The 22,777-nt window shown below is 47.4% G+C and overlaps 1 protein-coding gene and 1 non-coding gene across 10 annotated transcripts; both read right to left on the bottom strand.

The window, feature by feature from the left end:
* Nucleotides 1–5,462: 5,462 nt before the first annotated feature.
* Nucleotides 5,463–20,689, bottom strand: PABPC4 (poly(A) binding protein cytoplasmic 4). 9 transcript variants are annotated; one of them, XM_058717932.1, is made up of 16 exons: nt 19,704–20,683; nt 16,765–16,958; nt 15,895–16,010; nt 14,505–14,644; nt 14,061–14,155; nt 13,256–13,393; nt 12,557–12,652; nt 10,314–10,586; nt 9,883–9,970; nt 9,620–9,739; nt 9,029–9,115; nt 8,807–8,934; nt 7,340–7,433; nt 7,093–7,223; nt 6,813–6,872; nt 5,463–5,772 (listed from the first exon to the last, which is right to left on the bottom strand). In XM_058717932.1, exons 1-16 carry the CDS (start codon nt 19,894–19,896, stop codon nt 5,755–5,757), a joined length of 1,971 nt encoding a protein of 656 aa, XP_058573915.1. In that variant the 5' UTR covers nt 19,897–20,683; the 3' UTR covers nt 5,463–5,754. The 9 variants fall into 9 exon arrangements, 8 of the variants coding, with proteins under 8 accessions (XP_058573915.1, XP_058573917.1, XP_058573916.1 ...); XM_058717934.1 differs by having other exon boundaries at nt 6,770–6,872; nt 9,668–9,739; nt 19,704–20,682; XM_058717933.1 differs by having other exon boundaries at nt 6,770–6,872; nt 9,898–9,970; nt 19,704–20,682.
* LOC131505905 (small nucleolar RNA SNORA55) lies at nt 12,160–12,294 on the bottom strand. Its single transcript, XR_009258657.1, has one exon. It is a non-coding gene; the product is annotated as a small nucleolar RNA SNORA55 (small nucleolar RNA).
* Nucleotides 20,690–22,777: the final 2,088 nt, after the last annotated feature.

Here is a 22,777-nt window from a genome sequence, read left to right as displayed (position 1 = left end):
GTGTCTCCCTCCCTCTCTCTCTCTGCTCCTCCCCCACTCATGCTCTGTTTCTTTCTGCTCCCAAAAGTAAACATTAAAAAAATTTTTTTAATAAAAAAACAAAAACACACCAAAGTGTCAGGGAGAGACTCACCAAAAAAGATGGTTGGCATTTATGCAAACATTTAAATAGGAAGGATTTCTGAATAACAATTCATTTCATAAGTAGCCAGTTCACAGTAAATACTTTCAAATAATGACAACTTTTGCTTCCTAGATAACTTGAGACTGTGGAAACTGGAAACACCATATGCACCTGAGGGTCCCATGTACTGTAAAGTAGCATCAAAAAACAGCTTCAGTAAAAAGCAAAGAGTCTCAGCCATATCATGTTGTCGATTGCCGCCGTAGCATCCTGCTAAGAGAATCTAAGAGTTCATGTGTGTAGTCCAACTCTTCCTGTGGTTAGCACTCAAATAAAAACTCAGTAGCACACACATGGAAAAAAACCCCACACTTTCCCTCCTTCCCTCCCTAGATTATATGCATTTAACAAAGTGTATGTACTAACTGCTTATTAGAGCTGGTGATGTAAGGATGTGTGCTCAGGCACAGAAACCTGAAAACACACAGGAGACAGGAACCAGCAATGCAGGCTCTAGAAGGCAGAGACAGATCTCTGCAGGATCTGTCTTCCACATTCTGACTACATGAGGCTCTGACTATGAGCCTGGCTTGGTGAGCCTTCCTTCAACCAGAACTTCTTGTCCCTTGGCAACTGTCACCACCAAACCAGGGTTTTGGGGGTTGAATCATATCCCCCGAAACTTCAGGTCTGCCCAAATTTCAGAATGTGACCCTATTTACAAATGGGGTCTCTGCAAACATAATTAGTCAAGATGAGGCCATACTGCATTAAGGTGGTCCTTAATCCAATCAACGACTGGTATTCTTGTAAGTAGAGGAGACACAGACACATGTGGGGAACAAGGCCATGTGAAGACAGGGGCAAAGACTGGACTGATGCAGTTATAAGCTACAGAATGCCAAGGACTGCCAGGAGCCACCAGAAGCTAGGGAGGGAAGGATTCTTCCCTAGAGCTTTCAGAGGGAGCATGGTCCTGCCAATACCTTGATTTAGATCTGCTAGCCTCCAGAGCAGGTACAGCTGTGAGAATAAATTTCTCTTGTGTTAAGCCAAGTTTGTGGTAGTTTGTTATGGCAGCCCCAGGAATCTACTACATCCACCCAAATGGAGGGTGGCACCTTTTGTAGCCAATGACAATAGGCAACACCAAATACTAAACAAGGAAAATTTCTTACCTCTGCCAATTCAAACTCAACAAGAGCAAATCCTTGGTGCTTTTCACAACAGCAGATCGTTAGTATGTGAGCAATAGAAGGAAGCATGCCATATCCAGACGCCATTTAAAAAAATGAAAATCTAGGGGCGCCTGGATGGCTGAGTTGGTTAAGCATCCAACTTCAGCTCAGGTCATGACCTTGCAGTTCACGAGTTTGAGCCCTGCGCCGTGCTGATGGCTCAGGGCCTGGAGCCTGCTTCAGATTCTGTGTCTCTCTCTCTCTCTTTCTCTGCCCCTCCCCTGCTCTCGCTCGCTCTCACTCTCAAAAAAAATAAACATTAAAAAAAAATTTTTTTAATGAAAATCTAATTTTTAGGGTTTCCTTAGTTTAGTCAACAGGGCTTCCAGAAATATTAAGGTTATTTTGTTCATTTTAAATAAACATAGCTGAATAGTGAACTGAATTTTTAAACTTTGTAGTATCCAATTCTACCACAACAGAATTTAAGACTTAAGTTACTTTCCAAGCATTTTAATAACTTGTTTATAAGACATACAGAAAGTAGACAAGGTTGTTTACCAATTATTCATTCCAACTGAACACCAACGGAGGACGGAGCGCTGACCTCACTACGGAGTTAAGTGATTATTAGTGAAGGAGCCTCATGCTTGTCCTCAGTTAAACATTATGTTAGCTGGCAGAAAGCAAGGGCAACAAGAGTTACTAATTTATAGAATTCAGGGACAGACGAGCCCCCAGTGGCCAGTCTTACTGTTTTATTTAAGAAATGAAGAACTCAGAGAGGTGAGTATCAACCCAGAATTAGTGGCACAGCTGGTTCTAAAACTCCTATCTTAGAAAATTACAACCAAGGATCAAATAGAAATATACACCATAACTACGATACCAATTTAAGGGAAACTCCCCCAGATGAGCAGAGTCCAAGGCCCTGCCACTGTTGCAGCTGAACTTTCCTGCTGCCTGCTGCTATTTAAAATCACAACGGCCAATAAGGGAGGTCTGGGCAGCAGGTGTGGTGGGGTAGAGCTACCCAGCACGGGGATGTGAAACATTACTCAGACCTCTTAAGATTTTTCTAAAACTAGCTTCCTACTGAATCTTACTATGCAGTTTATATATTAAATGATCAAATATCAAAGCCCCCAAGTGGTTCCAATGTGGAGAAAGCCTTTCTTCAAATCCAACAAACTGTCAATCTAAATTTCAGCCCATAGCCACACCAGCATCCTGGCCTTGTTGTCCTTGGAACATTCCTTTTCCATCACCAAGATCATAGTCACGTTGACCTAGAGAGACATCCTCCTGAACTTCATTACATATCAACCGTAAACAATGCACATGACTTAAAATTCTTCTCAAATTCTTTTCCTGACATTAGGAATCCGAACAAGAGAGACACTGAAAGAACTCACCTGTTTCATAATCCAGGGAAAACTAATTATCCATGATGTCTCCAAACAGAAATAAAAGTAGCACGGAGAACTTTGTTGTCTACCTCCTCTGCCAACCCAACAGCAAAGAGGAAGTGCCTTCTGAACCAGTGCCCTCCATACTCTTGGTACAGATGCTCTGTTAGCAAGACAGCCACAGGGAGAAGAAGGAGTCCCCAGTCTTTTAGGTATACAAAATGACCGGTGAGGTACACTCTTCCCCTATCCCCCTTCAGACTTACATCTAGCCCTTGGTTACTGTGATAGGTTCAGTGCCTCCAGGGTCACAATCTCTTCAATAGTTACTAGAATGATTCCAAGAAAGTGCAAATCGGATCACATCACTATCCAGCTTAGCTTAATAGTCTCCAAAAGCTCACCAACGCCCACAGGACGGAGCCCAAATTCCTTAACACGGCATATAATAAGACCTTCATAAGGTCTGAGCCTTGCCGACCTATCTAGCCTTTCTCCCTGAACGCAAATCCCAGATGTTGGACTACTTCACCTCTCCGGGCTCTTTTCTTGCTGCTCTCCATTCAGGCCACAGCCTTACTCATGATCTTTCAAACCCAGCTTCGGCCTCTGCGCTTCAGAAAGTTTGCCCTCACCTCTCCTGATGGAGTGAGTGTTCATTCCCCAAAGCCCTCAGCTCGACCCTCATCAATACTGTCTATTTTATAGTCACATCATGAGGCTTGCCAGCCCGCGCAGTAAGGCTGTTCCCAAATCTCCCCAACTATTCGGTGAAACCTTCCTCTAAGGGGTCAGGGCTGCGGAGTTTATGGAATGAATGGGCTTGAGAGTTTGGAATGCGGTCTGAGGTCACAATAACAGATCTTACCAACTCTCCGAGACCAAGATCATAGAGGGAAAGGGCTCTGGGCAGCGCCAGGACCAGCAGAGCCGTCAAGTCGCGGGCGCTGCTCACAGGCTGAGGGGGCAGAGCCACAAGAGAAACCCACGCTAGCTCGGCAACGAACAACACGGTCTTGACGGCAGCCATCTTGCTCCCTGGCTCTTCCGCCGGAAGCCGAAGCCAGGCCCCGCCCCCGGACCCGACCTCTCGCTCGCTGGCGCAGCCGCTGTGCTCCTGGCCAGTGGCCTGCGGCGGATGTTTAGAGGGCACTCAGAATAGAGATCACAAATACATAGCGGCGTTAACTGGGGAAGTCAGGAAATAGAAGAATCTACTTTAGATCCGGCCTTTATTTCTAATTATTTTAATGCCAGTGTAACATAAGTAACAGTGTTATATTCGTCTCAAATGTAAAATATAGTGATTCAATAATTCCAAATATTGCTGTGTGCTCAAGATAAATGTAACCTCGATCCCCTTCACCCGTTTCACTCATTCTTCCAACCATCTCCCCTCTGGTAACCAGATTGTTCTCTATAGTTAAAGTCTGTTTTTGGTTTACCTCTTTATTTGGTCTTTGTTGTTTCTTAAATTCCGTATGTGAGTGAAATCCTAGGATATTTGTCTTTCTCTGGCTTATTTTGCTTAGCATTATACTCTAGTTCCATCCATGTTGTTGCAGACAGCAAGATTTCCTTCTCTTATGGCTGAATAATATTGCATTGTATATATACACCACATCTTCAGTCATACATTTGTCGATGGACACTTGGGCTTCCATATTTGGCTATTTTAATAATCTTGCAATAAACATAAAGGTACGTGTATCCCTTTGAATTAGTATTTTCCTACTCTTGGGTAAACACCCAGTAGTGTGATTACTGGATCATAGGGCAGTTCTATTTTTACTTTTGAGGAACCTCCTTACTGTCTTCCATAGTGGCTGGGTTACTACTCACAGTGCATTGAGGGTTCCTACTTCACATCCTTGCCAACACTTCCTGTGTTTTTAAGTAGGCTCTATGCCCAACGTGGGGCTCAAACTCATGACCCTAAGTTAAAGAGTTGCATGCTTTACTGACTGAGCCACCCAAGTGCCCCAAGTTGTAGTTCTTCATATATTTTGAATCCTAAGCCTTTTTTAGATGTCATTTACAAACATCTTCTCCCATTCAGATAGTCCTAGTTTTCTTATTCCCTTTGCTGTGCAGATCAGGCCTTAGTTATTTAATTTAAAGTGAAACCAGACCTTAAAGAAAATGGGGAGCCTGCTAAGAATATTCCAAGCAAAATGATACCTTGGGTAAGGCCCTGAGAAAAGACAGCCTGCCAGGTTTCAAGGAAAAGGAGAAAGCGTTCCTGGAGGACAGTGAGGGCAAGTAGACTGGTTGACCTTGGCCAGGTGAGGATTGAGGACTAAAGGAACCACAACACACTTAGGACTCCAGCACTTGCTTGCTGTTGCCACTCAGACTTAGCCACCAAGCCTTTTCCCAGTGCCAGAGGAAATCTTAGCTGCATAATCAACCGAATGTAGGAAAGGGGACCCACAAACCCCAGCTAACACATCCAAGGAGGGAGGGGCCGGGTTCTGCTGATCTCCCCATACAGCCTTCATTCATGTGCCAACCCCAGCCTGTACCCAATTCTCCCGTGCCAGACTTCTGTTCCCTGTAAGTTAAATGGAGGTCCATTATAAAACTCCTCCCACAACAATGCAATGGGACAGTTCTGTATACCTGGCTAACTCAAAATAGTCTGTTTATAACCATCAGGAAAGGATGATAGGCTATACATACTAAAAGTTACTTCCAGTGATAACTGAATTTAACAGGGTAAAACTGGTCAGAGTGAAACAGGACAGGCAGTTTTATGGAGATTTTTTTCTTTATTGAGAAACTTAAGACTTGGGTACATCAAATAAAACCAATTTCTGGGGGAAAAAAATCAAAACCCACGATAGAAAAAAAAAAAGTTAACACTGTCTGGGCTATAGCAGAACCCAGAGAATATATTCTTTTAATTGAAAAATTCTAGGTGCTTCATAATTGACCTTTTGATACAAAATGACCTATTAAATTTCCAATTTGTGGTTCTTGGTGTTGAGGTCCATAGGACACGCTAGAAATCTTCAAACCTTGAGCTGAATTCCAGGAGGGGTTATTTGGCTTTTGAATCCTGAAAAGAAAAGCACCAACACAAATAAATACATAATCAGAAAAAGCGCAGAGATTCACTGAAATCTCTGGCTTTATAGAAGGTATTGTAGAAAGCGGTGCTTACTGACATGTGGGATGGACGATTGTGTTGGGACTGTCCTGTGCATTGCAGGATGTTTTAGCAGTATCCCTAGCCTCTACCCACTAGATGTAACACATCTCCAGGTATGACAACCAAAATAGGTCTCCACTGGCAAATGTCCTCTCAAAGAGGCACCCCTGACTGAGAGTCACCCACTTTGAGGCTATGTACTTACTATACAGCCCCACCCCGCACCCTTCCTGGCCATCCTGTACCCAAAGTGATGGTTCACTTGCTTAAATCCCCAATGAAAAGTGTTCAGGCCTTTACCATATGCCCTTTTCCCTTGCCTCTGCCTATTTGGTTCGCTCCTTCCTCCACCAGGAGAGGCACCCACCAGTCCTTGTCAGAGGTCCTACTTAAGCTTCACTCACTCTGCAGATGGGGGCCATGGCCTCCAGGTCCAGGAATCGACTAAAACCACACCCTGTAACTGTAGTCAGGTGTGTCTGCCTCTCCCACCTTACACAGGGCCTGTGTCCGTTGTGTTCTCAGAGCTAAGCAGTGGCTTCACACGCAAGCTCACCTCACCAACCTTAAGCCAAACCAGGGAGATATTCATAGAAATGAGGCTGTGGGATCAGATTATGACAACACCTTGTATATCCATCTAAACCAAAAAAGTCATTCTTGAAAAAGATCTAACCAGGTGCTCCTTATGGAGAAAACTGCCCTGTTTGCTCCTTATAATTTACAACCTGTTCTCTCTTTTCTCCAAATTAACTCCTTCAGATTATAGAAAATACTCGGGTGACAGCCTGCCCAAGTTATCAGGTTAAATAGCAGAAACATGGCTCTATATACTGCCCCTAATCTTTTAGGATGATCTTCACAAGTCAAAACCATTGCAAAAAACAAAAACAGCCAAACATACGGTTTTTCCTTGTCTAAGAGGTAGCAGCAGCAACAGCGCCCACCTTCTGGGCAGCTTCTTTCTTGGCATGATGAGCCTGTAGAACCGCCACAGCTTCATCTACCTGTGAGGAATCTCCAGGTGGTCAGTGACATCTGAGGAGAGGCCCTCCACCCCTCCCTGGTGCCCAGATCCAGTAGTAGGGTCTCCTGGTGCTGCCTGCTCTTCCCAATACCCACCCCACCAGCAACCTTCCGTCTCTCTGCTGAACCAGGATGCCAAGGCCACCCCTCGTCCTCCCAGGCGGAGCAAGTGAAAGCCGAAGGGTCTGGAAACCAGCTCACCTTGGAGCGGAGAGACTCAGGGGACTCCAGCATGTGCAGCAGCTCAGAGTTGTCAATCTCCAGCAGCATTCCTGTGATTTTTCCAGCCAGGTTTGAATGCATGGTTTGGATGAGTGGGAATAAACGTTCTCCTGGGGAAAGAATATTTAATTAAAAACCAGGTTGAATCCCAGTAAAGAATGGACACGGGTATCCAGGTTAGTACCAGGTTCTGGCTCCCTCTTCTGCCAACACATGGGTCACTCACCCAACATCTGCTTCTGTTCCTGGGGGGGTGCTGCAGCCAACATGGAGGCGGTCAAGGGCTCCTGCCCCTGCACATGGACCGCAGGCTGGGGTGCCTGGGAATCAGGAGAGGCAGAAGGTTAGCATCAAGGAAAGGACATTTGATGGTCATGAGCCTGACCATTCGCTCTCAAAGCCTACTATGTGAAAGAGATAGAGGTGGATGTCCTTGCTGCCAAGGAACTAATTGCCGTCTTGGGGAGGAAGGGGTTACATGAGCAACAGAGGGGTACACAGCATAAACAAAAACCAACTACAATGAAAACAGCACGCAGGGCACCTGACGGTTAAGTGTCTGACTTAAGCTCAGGTCACAATCTCACAGTTCATGGGTTTGAGCCCCGTGTCAGGCTCTTTGCTGACAGTTCAGAGCCTGGAGCTTGTTTTGGATTCTGTGTCTCCCTCTCTCTCTCTGTCCCTCCCCCGCTTGTGCTCTCTCTCCCAAAAGTAAACAAAACAAAAAAAAGGAAACAGCATGCTATTAGAAGAGAAAGGAAATGAGTAAGAAAATAAACCTACAAGGCTCAACAGTTATCAAGTGATTCCATTTATAATTATATCCCACATCACTTTATTATACCAAATGTTTTTAATGTTTACTTATTTTTTTGGAGGGGGGGGAAGGAAGGGAGGGCACGTGTGAGTGATCAGGAAAGGGGCAGAGAGAGGGGATCCAAAGCAGGCTCTGTGCTGACAGCAGAGAGCCTGATGTGGAGCTTAAACCCACGAACCGTGAGATTGTGACGTGAGCCGAAGTCGGACACTTAACCGACTGAGCCACCCAGGCACGCCATATCAAATGTTTTTATTCTATTAAATGCTTAAGGACTACCAACATACACTGTCAACGCCAGTCACAACTCTAAAAGTAGGGCCCTGTAGGCAAAAGCTACATAAGCAAAGTTCTGAGGCATCTCCAATTTAGAGAGCATGAAGTAGGAGCAGGCAGCTCAGGGGTCACAAGGCTAAGTGTTAAGTGTGGCTCCTCTAAGCAAATTACTACTGAGTTCTGGGTCTAATCCCCCAACCCCAACTTAACATCTCTGAAACTGAATGTCTCATCTGTAAAATGAAGTTCTTTACTGACTTAATGTACCAATCTTACAGAGAGGCTAAGCATCAACTCAGCCAGTGGAAATGAGAAGCTCAAAGAGCTAAGCAAGCACACATGTTGTAAAAAGGAAGGCAGAAGCACCAGCTGTTTCTGAGGCTGGGGCATTTCTAAGTAAATTATTATGGGGGGGAAGGCTTTCCAGCCCCTTTCCCTCACAGTAAAGAAAGCCCCTAAAAGGCAGCGTCATCATAGAAAACACAACACCCTGACACAGAGCAGGCATTAATGGCTGTTGAAGGAATCAAAGCAAAGACATCTTTTCAATCAAATGCAAACAGGGCAGATCCTTTCAGCATTCCGTTTGGTAGATCTCACCTGCAGAGGCTGGATGGCAGGGTGAGGGCTGCGGACACTGGAAGCGTATTTATAAGGTGCGACAGCCCGAGGAGCAGCAGCAGCAACAGCAGCACGAGGTGCTAAGGTCTGCACGGCTGTGGGAACACCTTAGGAAAAGAATAAGTAAAATTAAAGCCAATCAGTCTGGGCAAAGACCCGTCAAATCCCATCTTTCCCCATTCTGTGTGCATCCAATACCACCTCCAGACTGGCAGCTGTCAGTCAGCCCTTGCTGGGCGGCACCAGCCCCACCAAAGTCCATAGCCAAGCGGTCCGGGCACTCAGACCCTACAACAGACCAGCAAATGCACATCAGTGTCGGCAGCAGAGGTCCAACTGGCCACGTCCCACGGAAGGAGCAATTCCAAAGCATGTTCACACAACACATCACACGTGGAGCCACTACTGCTACTTTCGAGGAACAGCCAACAGATAACATACAACTCTTCCCGCCTCTTGGAATACAGGACACATTCTGTAAACAACAGTTTCCTTCAATCTCCCAACCCCACCCAAAAGAATAGGCTGCCTCTGTAGTCATCCAGCTAACAAGCATCTATAATTAACCTTTTTCACATGAGTCACCAATGAGCAAAAAAAATCTTAAGTCACCGACATAGCCCTAGAACTCCCATGGTTTCTCTGCTCTTTAAGTACCAACCAGAGCACACAGCTAAGATTACAGAACCAGAACTGGAACATGAGCCCAACGAAGTGACCAACTCTGGGCAGAAGCTAGTCAACCTGACTCCCTCCTCCCCAGGCCACGCTTCTCAAGGCCAGTTTGCTCACCGACTCTCTGAGCAGTAGTAGGGAGGCCACGAGAGGCCGGAGCATTACCAGTTGGAGCCAGATGGCGAAGAGCTGGACGAGGCCCAGACTGGCGTATAGCACTTGGCATTCCTTGGAAGCCTGGTGAAGACAAAAACTGTGCATCACCAATCAAGCATATGGACCACAACCTAGGCTGTGCCTCAGAGGGGGCAAGGAGGAGAGGCGGGGAGACCAGAATAGGTTTATCCTGGGTGACCAAGTCACCGTTCCCCACCACCTACCTTGAGGTCTCCCACCTTGCTGCCAGCGTGGATTAGGCCTCATCTGTGCTAACTGGTTAGGTGTGTAATACGGAGGTCTTCCCTGAGCCTGCAAGAAAGAGCATCCGAGCCCTTTTATTTGAAGGGCCTGAATCCACATGAAAGATCTCATCCTACTGCCAGGCCCAAGGCTAATTAAGCAGAAACTCTACTCAAAGGCGGGGGTGGGGGGCGGCAGCCGCAAGGCCAGTTAATGGGGATTCTTTTCTTTTAACTCTGTGGGGGGCAGGGAAGGAAGAGGGAGGGAAAAGAGAAATATCTTCATTTTCATGGGTCCTAACTCCAACAGTCTGAACTCCAATATCCAAAACCCCTCTCCCCCACCACCACAGGCTGCCGGAGCAGTTGTCAGGAGGCAGGTTCCAAAGATCCATGAACACAAGCAGACCCACCTGTGGAACTGCTGGCACAAAGTAGCCACCAGCTGCAGGCTGGAACTGATTTAAGATGGCATTGGCAGGAAGTGCTCTCATTCCAGCCACCCGCTGCATATACTGGTTGGTCAGGTGAGCCTTTCTCTCTTCCTTTCTCTGGGCCAGGGCGACGTACAGCGGCTTGGAGCCCACGATGCGTCCATTCATCTCAGTGACCGCTTTGGTCGCCTCTTCAGGAGATGAGAAGCAGACAAAGCCAAACCCTTTGCTTCTCCCATCCTCCAACATTACCTACAAAGGGACCAGCTACTTAAGGAAAAAGTGTTCTATGTTGGGGGACAGCTATTAAGAGTCAAAAACCCTGGGTCCTGCCGCAAGAGTCCCCAAGTGTAGGATAAGGGTTCTCAGCCTTGTGCCAGGATGTCCCACAGGCCAATTAAGTCACAACCTCTAAGGACAGGACCTAGGCATTTTCACTTTGTTAGATCTCCGGGTGATCCTAAAGTTTCCAAACACTATGACATAGCTAATGGTTAAACCAGGAACTCAAAAGATGTTTCCTGATACCTGAAGCATAGCTACCTTTGGCTACCCACTAGAAATCCGGGCAGTGTCAAGCTATTTACTTGCAGAACTCATCTGCTCAAGACCTTGGTGCACAAAACCTTAATCATTGCTTATCAAGGTTAGGATATGGTTTTGAATTACCACATGCGGGCAGGAATTACAAAACCAATGACCACCACCATTAATCCAACAGCAGAAAGATGGCCAGCTGGGAGAGACAGCTGGGATTCTCGTCCCAACTCTAATCTCTAAGCTGCGTGACCTTAACATTTACTTGCCCTCTGTGAGCCTCAATGTCCAGGATGACCTCTAAGGCAAACTACCACAAAACCACATGTCTACTGGTTCTCTTCCCACATAGAGCTAGTCATTCATGGATAGCTCTTTATCCTCACCTGAGAAGGTGACTTATTGCTTTCCCTGGTCTACATCCTCAGAAATAACCGGTAGCAACAGGACGAGGTATGCTTGGCACCATTTTGTGTCTTAGCTCGCTGCCTGGACAGCCTCCTGAGGTGGAGGACATGAGAGTAAGGATGTATATCAACCCAACATCTTTCTACCAATGAGATGGGCCAACACGGTGTATGAAAACATGACACCTTGATCTTGAAAATAGGGGCTGTGAAACTTGAAAGACCTGGTTCTTTTGTTCTTTTCCTGCCAACTTAAGCACTGTGCTGATAAGCAAGGAGAGACCATCATTCTTCACACTGATGGAAGGCCAGTGAAGGAAGTGATAAGAGGGAAGGGCCAAGGAAACAAGGAACCCGACAGGGTGGCCTCTGGTCAACTCTGCTACAACTGATAATGTTCCTTTGACAACGCTCCCAGGTTGTGCACGACTTAAACTAAGGGCCAAGACAGGGTCACACCAAAGTCTTTTTACCAGACCACTTGGCCTCTTTCTCATCCCTGAAAAGACTCTGACACCTGCTGCACCTCTGCTGAGCAGGAACAGCGTGTGCCTCAAGGCTACAACCCAAAACTTTCACACGGCATCCACTCCCATCAACCCCCCCCCCCCCGGACCAAGGACGTGCGGCACACCATCCTCTAACCAGTGTACTCCTGCTCAAGGACTCCAATTCCTTATCTCCACAAGGGGGTTCATACGCACTCACCCTGCTGTATCAGTTGATAGGACTATCAAAGAACACCAAGCAGACGACACACATGGCAAAATGTGGAAGAGTCATCTTTCCACTCCTCTTTGTGTGCCTTTAGCCTTTATAAGGCCAGGACAGAAGTTCCTAACCCCAGCTCCCAAGTCCTCAAACACCTTCATTCAAGGACAAAGTGTGGCAGAGTTGTAGAGACAGGCCCCAAGACAAATGGAAAACAACCCGTCTGGATTTCCTCTGCTCATACTGTTGCACCATCTGTCCCCACACCAGCACAAAGCAGCAAAGAATGGGAAAGATTCAGGTGCTTGAGGGGGGTTGGCAGGAGGGACTGCTCAGATTCACCTCCATACCTCAGTGCCTGGGAGAGATGGTGCCATTTAACCTAATGAAATTCCATTCTCCAGAGCACATACTCAGATGCGTAATATTGGAGGCCAGGAGGAATTATGCTAGATGAATGTGATAGCTATTTCCAGCAACGAACACAATTTAGATTCCACTCCTTCAATGAAATAAAAAAAAAATTACAATTTCTACTTTCGATCTCCAAACCACAGTATAAAATACCTTAGCGCTGGTGATTGATCCAAAAGGAGAAAACTCTTTTCTTAACTTCTCATCATCAATGGTGTCATCCAAGTTCTTAATGTAGAGATTCACTCCCTGAAGCAGAGGGGCCACAGTTAATGCACATCTGTACCCTATAGATGCCCTGAGACACTGGTTCTCAAAATGTGGTCCCCAGACCAGCAGCAACCACCTCCTTGGACGCTTCTTAGAAAAGCAAATTCTCAGACCAGGACCCAATCTACTGAATCAGAAATTCTGGGGCTCAGAAAGCCATGCTTTCACAAGCCCTAAAGGGGACTCTGATGCAGGCTCAGGGTTGAGACTCCTGCCGTAGTTTCTGAAGGGACCCTCAATGAGGGTTTGGAATGCTCTGACCATTGTCCCCAGCAAGGCTCTTGCCACCATTCCAACAAAAGGCAATCATTTAAGTAAAAAGAACCCACATGACTAAGAACAATAGACTGAGGCTTCCGGGAGTGAGTCCCTAAATAATACATCAATCTCTTTTGCCCTTGTTCTAGAATCACTGCTGTATCTGGTAAGTATATCCTTCCAAACCTGGGGATCTTGGGAGAAAGGAGAGGAAGAGGCAGTTTCCCAGTTCCCATAGAGAAAGGCTGATAAACAGAAAGGCGCTCTTGTCGGGACTGCACAGTAAACCCTCAGTGGGGAGGCTGTGCTGAGACCACCTCTCACCTGATACCGACTAATTCTCTCTTGCTTCAGCTGTTCAAATTTCCGCTTTAACTCAGCCTGCCGTTCCACTTTCTTCTGTGCGCGGCCTACAAAAATGACTTTCCCACTGATTTCTTTTCCATTCATCTCTTCCACGGCCTAAAGAGGAAACACAGGTCTTAAAACCAAGACGTAGAGGCTGGGCCCTTACCCTGGAGGCCTCAAAGTCCCACCAAACATTCGGAGAGAAGGAAATCTTTCCTACAGGGTTAAAAACTAGTTTAATTCCATTTCTGAAGCCAGCTAAGCAAATCCAAACTTCCTCATGAGTAAAAGGGGGTTACTACTTAAATGGATTATTGGCCCATATGATACAGGAAAATAAATGGTAGTTTTATAAATACAAGCATGGCAGACATGAGCCAAGGCTGATAATCTGGCTGTAGCTAAGTCTCTCAGGTTCTCTTGTGGGCAGTGAGTGATGTATGTCAAGGGCCAACACCATGCTTTATCTACAAAAATAGCTGCTGCCCTGTTATCAAGTCAGCAACTCCTGAGGGAAGACGGAGTCCCCTCACTATGAATGGAAGCAAACATCCATCCTACTCTTTCAACCTACAGGGCCGAACAGCTGAGGTGACAGGCTACATGCCCGGTGCTTTGGGAACAGGTAAATGATGTATTACCACGTGAAGTCCCTCAGGCCAGTAACTGCATCACTACGATACCCGGGCAATTCCAGTTCTACTCTATTTACCAGCCAGGCCTGACCACACTCAGGGGCCACTTCCTGAAAATTTCTCCCCGACCCTCGTGGTACTCTCACCTTATTGGCATCCTCGTGTTTTTCGTAACTCACAAAGCCAAAGCCTTTGGATTTCCCACTGGGATCTCTCATCACCTTGACACTTAGGGTCTTACCTATTACCAAAGGACAGAACTATTAGTAACACCGTCTCTACTGCAGCTCAAGGAGAGAAGGCTTCTGTAAGTGTCCAAATGAAGCCAATTCTTGCTGAACCCAGATGGGGTCCAGAAAGAGGCGCGGTGCCTGGTCTTCTAGTTCTGACCAAGCTACTGGAAAGGCCCTGGGGCTGGGACAAGGTAGGATAAAGCCAAGAGTCTATTCCTATCTACTCTGTGACCCTGTCACACAAGGTAGTTTACTTCTGGGCCTAGGTGCCCTTGTCTCTTAAACAACTAAGATCCACACGTTTTAGGTCTGGTGAACTATGGAAGGGGGCACATGGGGCAAAGAAGCCCAACTTACCAAACTGACTAAACAGCTCTTTCAGGCTCTCATCATCCACCTCTTCCCCAAAGTTTTTGATATAAACATTGGTGAACTCCTTGGCTTTGGCTCCAAGCTCGGCTTCCCGCTCTTTTCGAGACTTGAATCTGCCCACAAACCTAAAAAGAAATCATAGAAAACAGTGACTACCTAGAAGAACAAATCAGGATTCCAGGGGCCCAGAGGAATACAGGTTAAAGACTGACAGGAGAGGTTAAAACACACAAGTCCCCATCCAACCACCAAGAGAGCAAGCTCAGAGATGCCCCAACTCCCCAGCAGAAAGAGAGAGGCAGGACTGTCCTGCAAGGATCAGTCCCAGGACTCCTGGCTCAGACCAGGGCTACTCCTACCACATCACACTGCCTTCATGAAGAAACCTGGTGACCATTATTAAAACGTTCATTTCTGTGCATCTATGTAAATGCATAGAAAAGGTCTGGAAGGATACAAACCAAACTGTTAACAGTGGTTAATCCTAGGGGTGAGATTGCTAGAGTGAACTATGAGGTAGCCTTTGCTTTTGCACTTCGCACATTCTGGTGTTTGCACTTAATGGGAAAATGTATCCACACACTGAAAATCTTTAGATCTCTTTCCAGTGATACCTTTGGAAGACTTGACCATTGGCCACATACACATTATCAATGCAATCCATCCCCTAGTCTGTTCAACACAAAGGACAGAAAGGATTTTTGCTTGTTATAGCCAAGACTTATTGTCCCTTCTCTCTCCCTGAATGGCTTAGCTTAAGACTCTCTTGTCCCCATTCTGCAATAACCATACCAAAGCGAGAAGGTCTACTATTAACAGCGTCTTCGGCAATCAGAGATTTTTTCATTATAACCAAATTAAGCATTACTGTGGAGCCAGCCTTGTATGAGAAGGCCACTGAGTCATAAGTTAGCCAAGTGGAGATCTGGGGACAATTTGGCATCAACTCCTAGCAAATGACCCCACGGACAGGCCTGAATCACAGGAAGACCAAGGTCACATGGCTAGTACACAGCTCCTGGTCAGTCCAGGGCCCTCTCCACTCTGCCGCTGGCCAAGACCCCTGCTCAGAAAGGGCTCAGAGCTGCCTTCTAGCAAGCCCCAGTTGCCGATGCTCATAAAACCCACGGACGAATGATGCTTTTAAGGGAGAGGCGGCAGGCAGGCCATGGCTTGGGCAGGAAGCCCACCTTGGCGAGTCAAAAGGGCTGCCACGGCTCGGGCAGGGAGACTCACCAGCCCTGGAGTGGAGAGGTAGGAGCAGGCCACACTTGGGCCGAGAGAACCAGTAGCCGCCTTGTGTGTGCCAGTTAATACCGAGGTGGGGCCACGGCTGGCTCATGCGATGGCTGTTGCTCCGGACTGGGACACTCACACTTTGCGGTCATTGAGGAGCATGCCGTTCATCTTCTCGATGGCCTTGTCAGCAGCCTCTTGGGTCTCGAAGTGGACAAAGGCATAACCCTTAGAGCCGTTCTCATCACACACCACCTGTCAAAGACAAGGGGGGGCCACTTTAGCACCACTGGCATCTCCAGGTATTTGACAACCACATGGCCTTCTCCTCAGAGTCTCCTGTGTCTGAGAGGCCGCTAGCCCATCCATTCTCAAAAGATAGGAGACTCCAGCAGATAAGGTTTTTCCTAATAGTGAGCACACTACAAGGCACCTAGTGATGTTCCATTTACAAATGGCAGCCACTATTAGGCTGCTTTCAGTCCAAATGTTTTATTTCATTAAAAAAACATTGAGATCTGGGTGCAAAACCACCGTGCCGCAGAAAAAGTGATCACTGGCCAAGCCCACAATACAATTTCAGTCTAGTAGGGAGTCAGATACCACCACCACACCAGTTGTACTAAATTCTCCACAAAAACAGGTGCAAAGGGAAGGAAGGAAGAGGATGAATTTATACTTCTGAGATGACTAAGTATAGCTGCCTGGAGACCAGAGGCACTGCTCTACTTCTCCCCCCAGAAAAGATAAACTCTTCAATGCCCTCCAAAGGTAGAAAACAGAAAGGATATTTCAGGCAGAGGGAAGAATAAACAGAGAAACAAAAGCACCTGCTGGTTATACTGGATTGTGACACAAGATTATCTACAGGGAACTTTTAGCCTTTGGAGCCATTTCCAGCCAATTACCATATCCCATCGTCCAATTCCAAGGCTGCTCCCCATTTGGTATTTATCTTGTTTTCATGAGTCAATGATTATTCTACTGAAATCATTTAATCAATGCTTACCTTGCAAGACAGAATGTTTCCAAAAGCAGAAAAAGTATCATAAAGTGCCTTGTTATCTATAGATTTGTCCAGATTCTTGATGAAGACATTTCCCACACCAGATTTTCTCAAAGAGGGATCCCTCTGAGACCACATGATACGGATTGGCTTTCCCTTAATCACATCAAAGTTCATGGTATCCAAGGCCCGCTCAGCTGCAAGAGAGAAACATATTTCGGTCAAGGATATAAAGCATCACTCCGTGCAGACAACTGCCACCATCCCAGGAACAGAGGACTCCAAGACTTTTCAAGGTAATCACTGCGATAAAAGGCAACTCTATTAAAATTAAAAGGCATCAGATCCCTCCAGCCTGCGTTGTCAGTGAGGGTAGACGTTCTGGCCAGTTGCTCCCACTTCCTGGCACAAGTCTCCAGCCCTCTGGACCTGCACCCTTGTTGTGTAAAAGGGGTAGGCGAGAGCATCTAAATGGCCTTTTGGCACCAATATCAAGTCATAATTCCAAACATTTGACCGAGCTCTATCAGTTATAAAGATTTGCTGCTGACCACCCATGGTGACACAGGTGGAACAGTTGTGATATTATCTATTTCATAAAATGAGCAAACTTATGTCCAGGATGGCTAAACCGTGCAGCTAACTAGTAAGAAACTAGTACTAGATTTTCTGATTATTTTTCAGTTAGATATTGCATCAAATTACCAACGAGCTGTCATTTAGTCTACAATCTGTCTAGGAAACAAGTGACAGAACAAAACCTGGGAACAACTGACTGGGGAGATAGCGCTATCCGTTTCTTCTATCTTCAGCCCACTTTCTTGTATTTTCAATTTCTGAGAACAGAAACAGATTCGAAAGGCCTCAAAATGATAAATACCAATGGTCACACATGGAAATATTTTTATTATCAGGATGATAAAGATGAAACCGCATCTTTCTGCCTAAGCACACAGTGCAGTAGACTCTGCACCTAGTGGTTTCAGGGCCTTGTGAAGTCTTAATCTGAGTTCTGTGGAATTCCGGACTTCAAATGCCCTGGTGCTCAGCCAAGTTTTCCATCCACTGCTTTGGGATGCTTCCTTGGCTTCCCAACAAACCCATGTGTGTACCAAAAAGGACCAGAAGCTAAAACGTACCATCACCTGTCAGCAGGAACGCTCCTCTTATTGGCGACAAGTTCCCAGAGCTGGTGGCCACTTTTCCTGACTTACGCGATGAAACCCCCAGAATCTCCTCCATGAACAGACTGAAGGGGGGGTAGTTCTCCTGTCTCAAGGAACCACCTCACTTATAACAGGGACAAAATTCCCTAACCCTGCCTCTCCACAAGCTCAGCTGTCCAGTCAGCCAAGGGAGTATCTCCTTTTCACCCCTTTCCAACCACCCTTCCCACCTTCTCAGGTGGCCTCATTGACTAGGGGAAGGAAAGAGGTCAGAGAAAGGGGAGACTGGGCAGCTCCAACTCAGGAAAAGTCCAGGCACAGAAGCAGTCACTTGTGATGGCTCTCTGCGATCCACAGCCCAGGACCCCAAACTGTGTCTGACTGATTAGCAGCAAAGAAGCCATTTCAACACAGCTCCTCAGTGTCTTTCCAGACAGTGCTGCAGAAGGCAAGTCGGCTTAGCCTAACAAATCTGGCTGCACTTATTTATAGCAGGGAGAGGTCCTGCAGAGGCATGTGTTGGCAGACACACTGACCAATGGCTTCTGCTACTATCTCTAAGTGACAGGACTTTTGTTCAGAAAGTGTCAAAAAGGCAGGCAACTGCCAATGTATCCACCACTCCCCCTAAAAAGGCCACACTTGGCCACCTTTGTGCCCTCCCTCTGGCCAGACACAACTCAGAGCACACAGAATTGATGGTATCAGTGCCTCTTGTCTCTCAACAAGTCCAACTCTCTGGTCTCAGCTGCAGCTCGGGCAAGTGACATTCTCTGTGTTTCATGGACAGTGAACAAAGTGTGGACAAAAATAGGGACCCAGAGATCCTTTGCCACAGAATGGCTTGTTTCCCCCAGTAATGGTGTCTACAGTTGTTCCCTTTTAATCTGAAGTCACGTGCAGCCCCTGATTAGGTTTCCTCTGGCCTCCCTCCGGCCACGCCTGCAGCATACCTCTTCACTGTTCCAAGCAAGGGCCCAGTCTGGGCTGGCGGGGCACTGCACTGGCAGTCCCAGCTGAGCCTCCCACCTCCTGCAGTCCCTTTGCCCTCTCTGGAGTCCCATTTTCTTCAAATGGGATGAAGGAAAAGGGTTTAGACAAGGGTAAGGCACTGTTCACAGGTGAGGCGATAATCCCCACCAGCCCAGTCAGTTTCCACAGTGTTTCCCCAGACTACCTGGCTACCCTTTCTCCACACTTCAGGGCTTTGTCCAGAGAGTAAAGGACCCATCCACCCCGGGAGCAAAGCCGGAGACCCGGGAGCTGGTGGTGCCAATACAAGTCCCTGCTCAAGTAAAACCAACAGAATTGTTCTCACTGCTTCCTACCTTCCCTGAAAGACCCCTTCACAGCACAAAATCAGACAGACTCAGTCCAGGGTCAAAGTAGGGGAGCTGGCAGCAGCTTTAGAACCTAAAATTCTGGCAGGAATTGTGTTTCAGATGTTCTGCCTTTTTGGCAGGCCTGTGAGGGGCAGGAGCCCATACTCACTGACCAGACAAGGTTCCCACTAAAGCAGGACCATGCACACAATGGAATGACAGTGACTTCCTCCAAATCCCGTTTTACAGTCTCCTTGGGTTCCAACCCCACCGCCACCACTGATTAGCCCAAGGTCACCCAGTTAGCAAGCAGTGGAAGCGAGATTGAAACTCTGGTCACCTGATGCCAGGATCCTCATTCTCAACCCCTGCATCCTGTGCTCCCCACCTCCATGGGGTAGACTCCTAGGGTCCCCTAGGATCTCACGAATTTGTGGATATAGCGTCTACTCACCGTCAGCCGGCTGCTGGAAGTTGACGTAGGCATAACCCAGGGAGCGGCGGGTGATCATATCGCGGCAGACCCGGATGGACAGCACAGGCCCCGCAGGACTGAACTTTTCGTACAGCATGGCCTCGGTGACGTCCGAGTGCAGGTCACCCACGTAGAGGGAGGCCATGGGGTAGCTGCTGGCCGCAGCGTTCATCTCCCCAGCCCCCACCACCCCGAGCCCCGCCAGGAGAACTTCTTATAGGGACCACACAGGACAAAAGGGGCTCTTCTCGGAGCCGTGGCCCGCGCCGCGGCTCACAGGTGGCAGACTGAAGCTAAGAGACGCCGGAGTAGCTCAGAGACACGGAGGACCGGAAGGAGGAGTTCAGGGACAGCTCGTTTGAGACTGCAAAACCGCAGACAAAAGGCTCTCAAAAACAATATGGCCCTCCCTGGGAGTTTGTAATTTGCAGCTGTCGTAGTCTGAAGCTCCAAATTTCAAAAAAGAAAAAAAATAATAATGTATTAAAACGGGGACTCCCCTCCAAATTATAAAAATTCTTCAAGAGGCGACCAAATGGTGCCCACGGGGGCCTCCAGGACACGCGTTTCTCTATAAATATAGGCCTCGGGCTCCCGGCGGTTTAAGATTACAGCAGCCAGGGGAAGAGGGAAACCAAATCTTGGTCGGTGCCGACTCGGCAAGCCCCGGGGGCCGGGCGCGCAGCCGCCTCCCACGCCGGGCCGGCGAAGGGCAGCGCGGACACGTGGTGCGCCCGGGGCCGGCGCGCTGGGGGCGAGGGCGGCGGGCGCGGGGCTGCCACGCGGCGCGGGGGCGGCCGGAGCGGAGGCGCGTGGACGCGGGCGAGCGGCTCACCACCGGACCGACGGACGCCAAGGTGCGGCGGCGGCGGGCGCGGGCAGGCCGGAAGCGTGCAGAAGTGACTTCCCCGCGGGTTCTCCGAGGAGGATGCGCTTTTTCTTTCTCTCTCTCTCTCTCCCTTCTTTTTTTTTTTTTTTTTTTTTTTAGATTTTAAAGCGTTTTCGTTTTTTTTTTTACTCTTTTCCTGTTTTTCCTTCAGGCTGCTGGGCCTGAAAGCGGCAGAGGCTGCGGCGACCCGGGGCGGAGAGAGGCGGCCGGGGGAGCCACCGCTCCATTTATACCCGCCCGCCCCGGGCGCTGCTGGTCGAAGGGCGCCTCGCGACCTGGGCGCAGTCGTGCCCGCCCACTCGGCCCGGGGGCCCGAGGCGGGGCGGCCACGCGAGAGCGACCCGGCGCGGCCGCGCGGCGCCACAGCGACCCCTGGCGCGCGGAGGACCGTTCCGCTGGGGTTTCCGCCGGACCCAAGGGCGGCTTTCCTGACGGGGCGACTGTATACACCACCTGCCCCTCCGGGAATAGGTAGAGCGCCTTCAACCCACCCACACACGTAACGTCTAGGATCCGTGTGTTGCTTATTGTAAAATAAAGCTGACATGAAATAAGTATAATTATATAATAAGTGGTTCATTATGTAAATGTTTGGGTGCAAATACAGAAGACATTCTGATGTTTTCAGAATACTAGGACCTAGAGGGAGAGGTACCGAGAACCCGACAGCCACATCTGCAGTAATACCCATGGGTGATGGGATTAAGTGTTGGGAAAGCTTCCAAGGAACAAAATGCAATCATCCCTCTGTGTACATGGTGGTGGCATTCCTGGAAATTTAGTTGACATTTAAGGGCGCAAAAATATTTCTGCTTGGGCGGGGGCAGAGAGGGGAATAGATTTGAAATGGGTAAAGGGAATTTAGAGGTACAAACCTCCAGTTACGAAATAAATCACGAGAATGAAATGTACAGCGTAGGGAATACCGTCAATAATATTGTAATAACTTTGTACAGTGACAGAGGGTAACTACATGTACAGTGGTGAGCATTTCATACCATATATAATTGTTGAATCACTGTGCTGTGCACCTGAAACTAATATGTCAACTACCCTTCAGTAAAAATTTTAAAAATAAAAAATACTTTGTTTCCACATAAAAAGGAATCCAGTGTAGACTTCAACAGTTATAAAAAGCTTTTTCATCCACGCGAGAATCTAGTAGGTCATTTGAAAGTCATGTGGTATGTGGGACGAGTCTACATTATGTGGGACTGTCCCATGTGTTGCAGGATATACAACATCCCTTCTGCCAAAAATGCCAGGAACCACCCTTCTCGTCGCTGTGACAAACGAATCCAGAAATTAACAAAGGGCCCACAGACACTCCCATTGAAAATCACTGATTTAAGTAAAGCAATGAAGAAATACACATATTTGTATATACATTCATCCAAAGCAGTGGTTAATTGGGGCTATTCTTTGCCAACATCAGATATAGGTGCATATACCATGGTAGACAAGGCAGAGGAAGTCCCTCTCTCATGGAGAGTTTGTCCAGATGGTGTATTATATCAAGAAACATTTATGGAATACTCCTTTAGATAGATCCCCTCCTCAGGGAAGCCACTACCCTGCGGTCTGAAGTAGCCTGCCAACACTGTTAATCATTCTCACACTATCCTGTTCTGTTTTATTTTCAAGACTCTTATTAACTACCTAAAATTACATTGTTCAAATATGTGTTTACCTGTTAGATACCTGTCTTTTCCTCACTGTATATAAATTTCATGAAAGCAGGGACCTAGAACAGTGCCTAATAATGGCACACTCTAAATGCTCAATAAATATTTGTTAAAGAAAGGAATGACTAGTAGGCACTCATGAGAAAAGCCCACACAATCCCTGTCCTCATGCAGCTGACTGTCCAGCGGCGGGGGGAGGGGGGGCTTGCTACTTGTAGGACCTCGAGCAAGCAAGTTTACCTCTGATTCTCAGATTTCCAATCTGTAAGTAAACTAATAACGATATCACTTAGTAGGGTTATTGTGAGAATAAGCTAATACACATATATACACACGAGTCTTTTGTGTAAATGTTATTTTTATCAAGCTACACTTGGGCCGAGAAGAGAGGGGAGTTACCCTCATGAAGACAAGGAGAAAAGCACATGTAAAAGCCCTGAGAAGGAGTGGGTCGGAGCTGAGCCTGCAGGACTGTGGTG

The sequence above is a fragment of the Neofelis nebulosa genome, chromosome 2 (assembly GCF_028018385.1).
Source record: "Neofelis nebulosa isolate mNeoNeb1 chromosome 2, mNeoNeb1.pri, whole genome shotgun sequence".
NCBI lineage: Eukaryota > Metazoa > Chordata > Mammalia > Carnivora > Felidae > Neofelis > Neofelis nebulosa.
The sequence above is the reverse complement of the archived record's forward strand: the minus strand, read 5'-3'. Positions and strand labels throughout refer to the sequence as shown.

Coding starts and splice junctions, on each gene's coding strand:
- PABPC4 (XM_058717931.1), bottom strand. CDS start 19,896: ATGAACGCTGCGGCCAGCAGCTACCCCATGGCCTCCCTCTACGTGGGT. Junction 9,116..9,619: donor TACTACTGCTCAGAGAGTCG/GTGAGCAAACTG, acceptor GGTCTGTTGTAG/GGTCTGAGTGCCCGGACCGC. Junction 7,434..8,806: donor CTGCCATCCAGCCTCTGCAG/GTGAGATCTACC, acceptor CCTGATTCCCAG/GCACCCCAGCCTGCGGTCCA.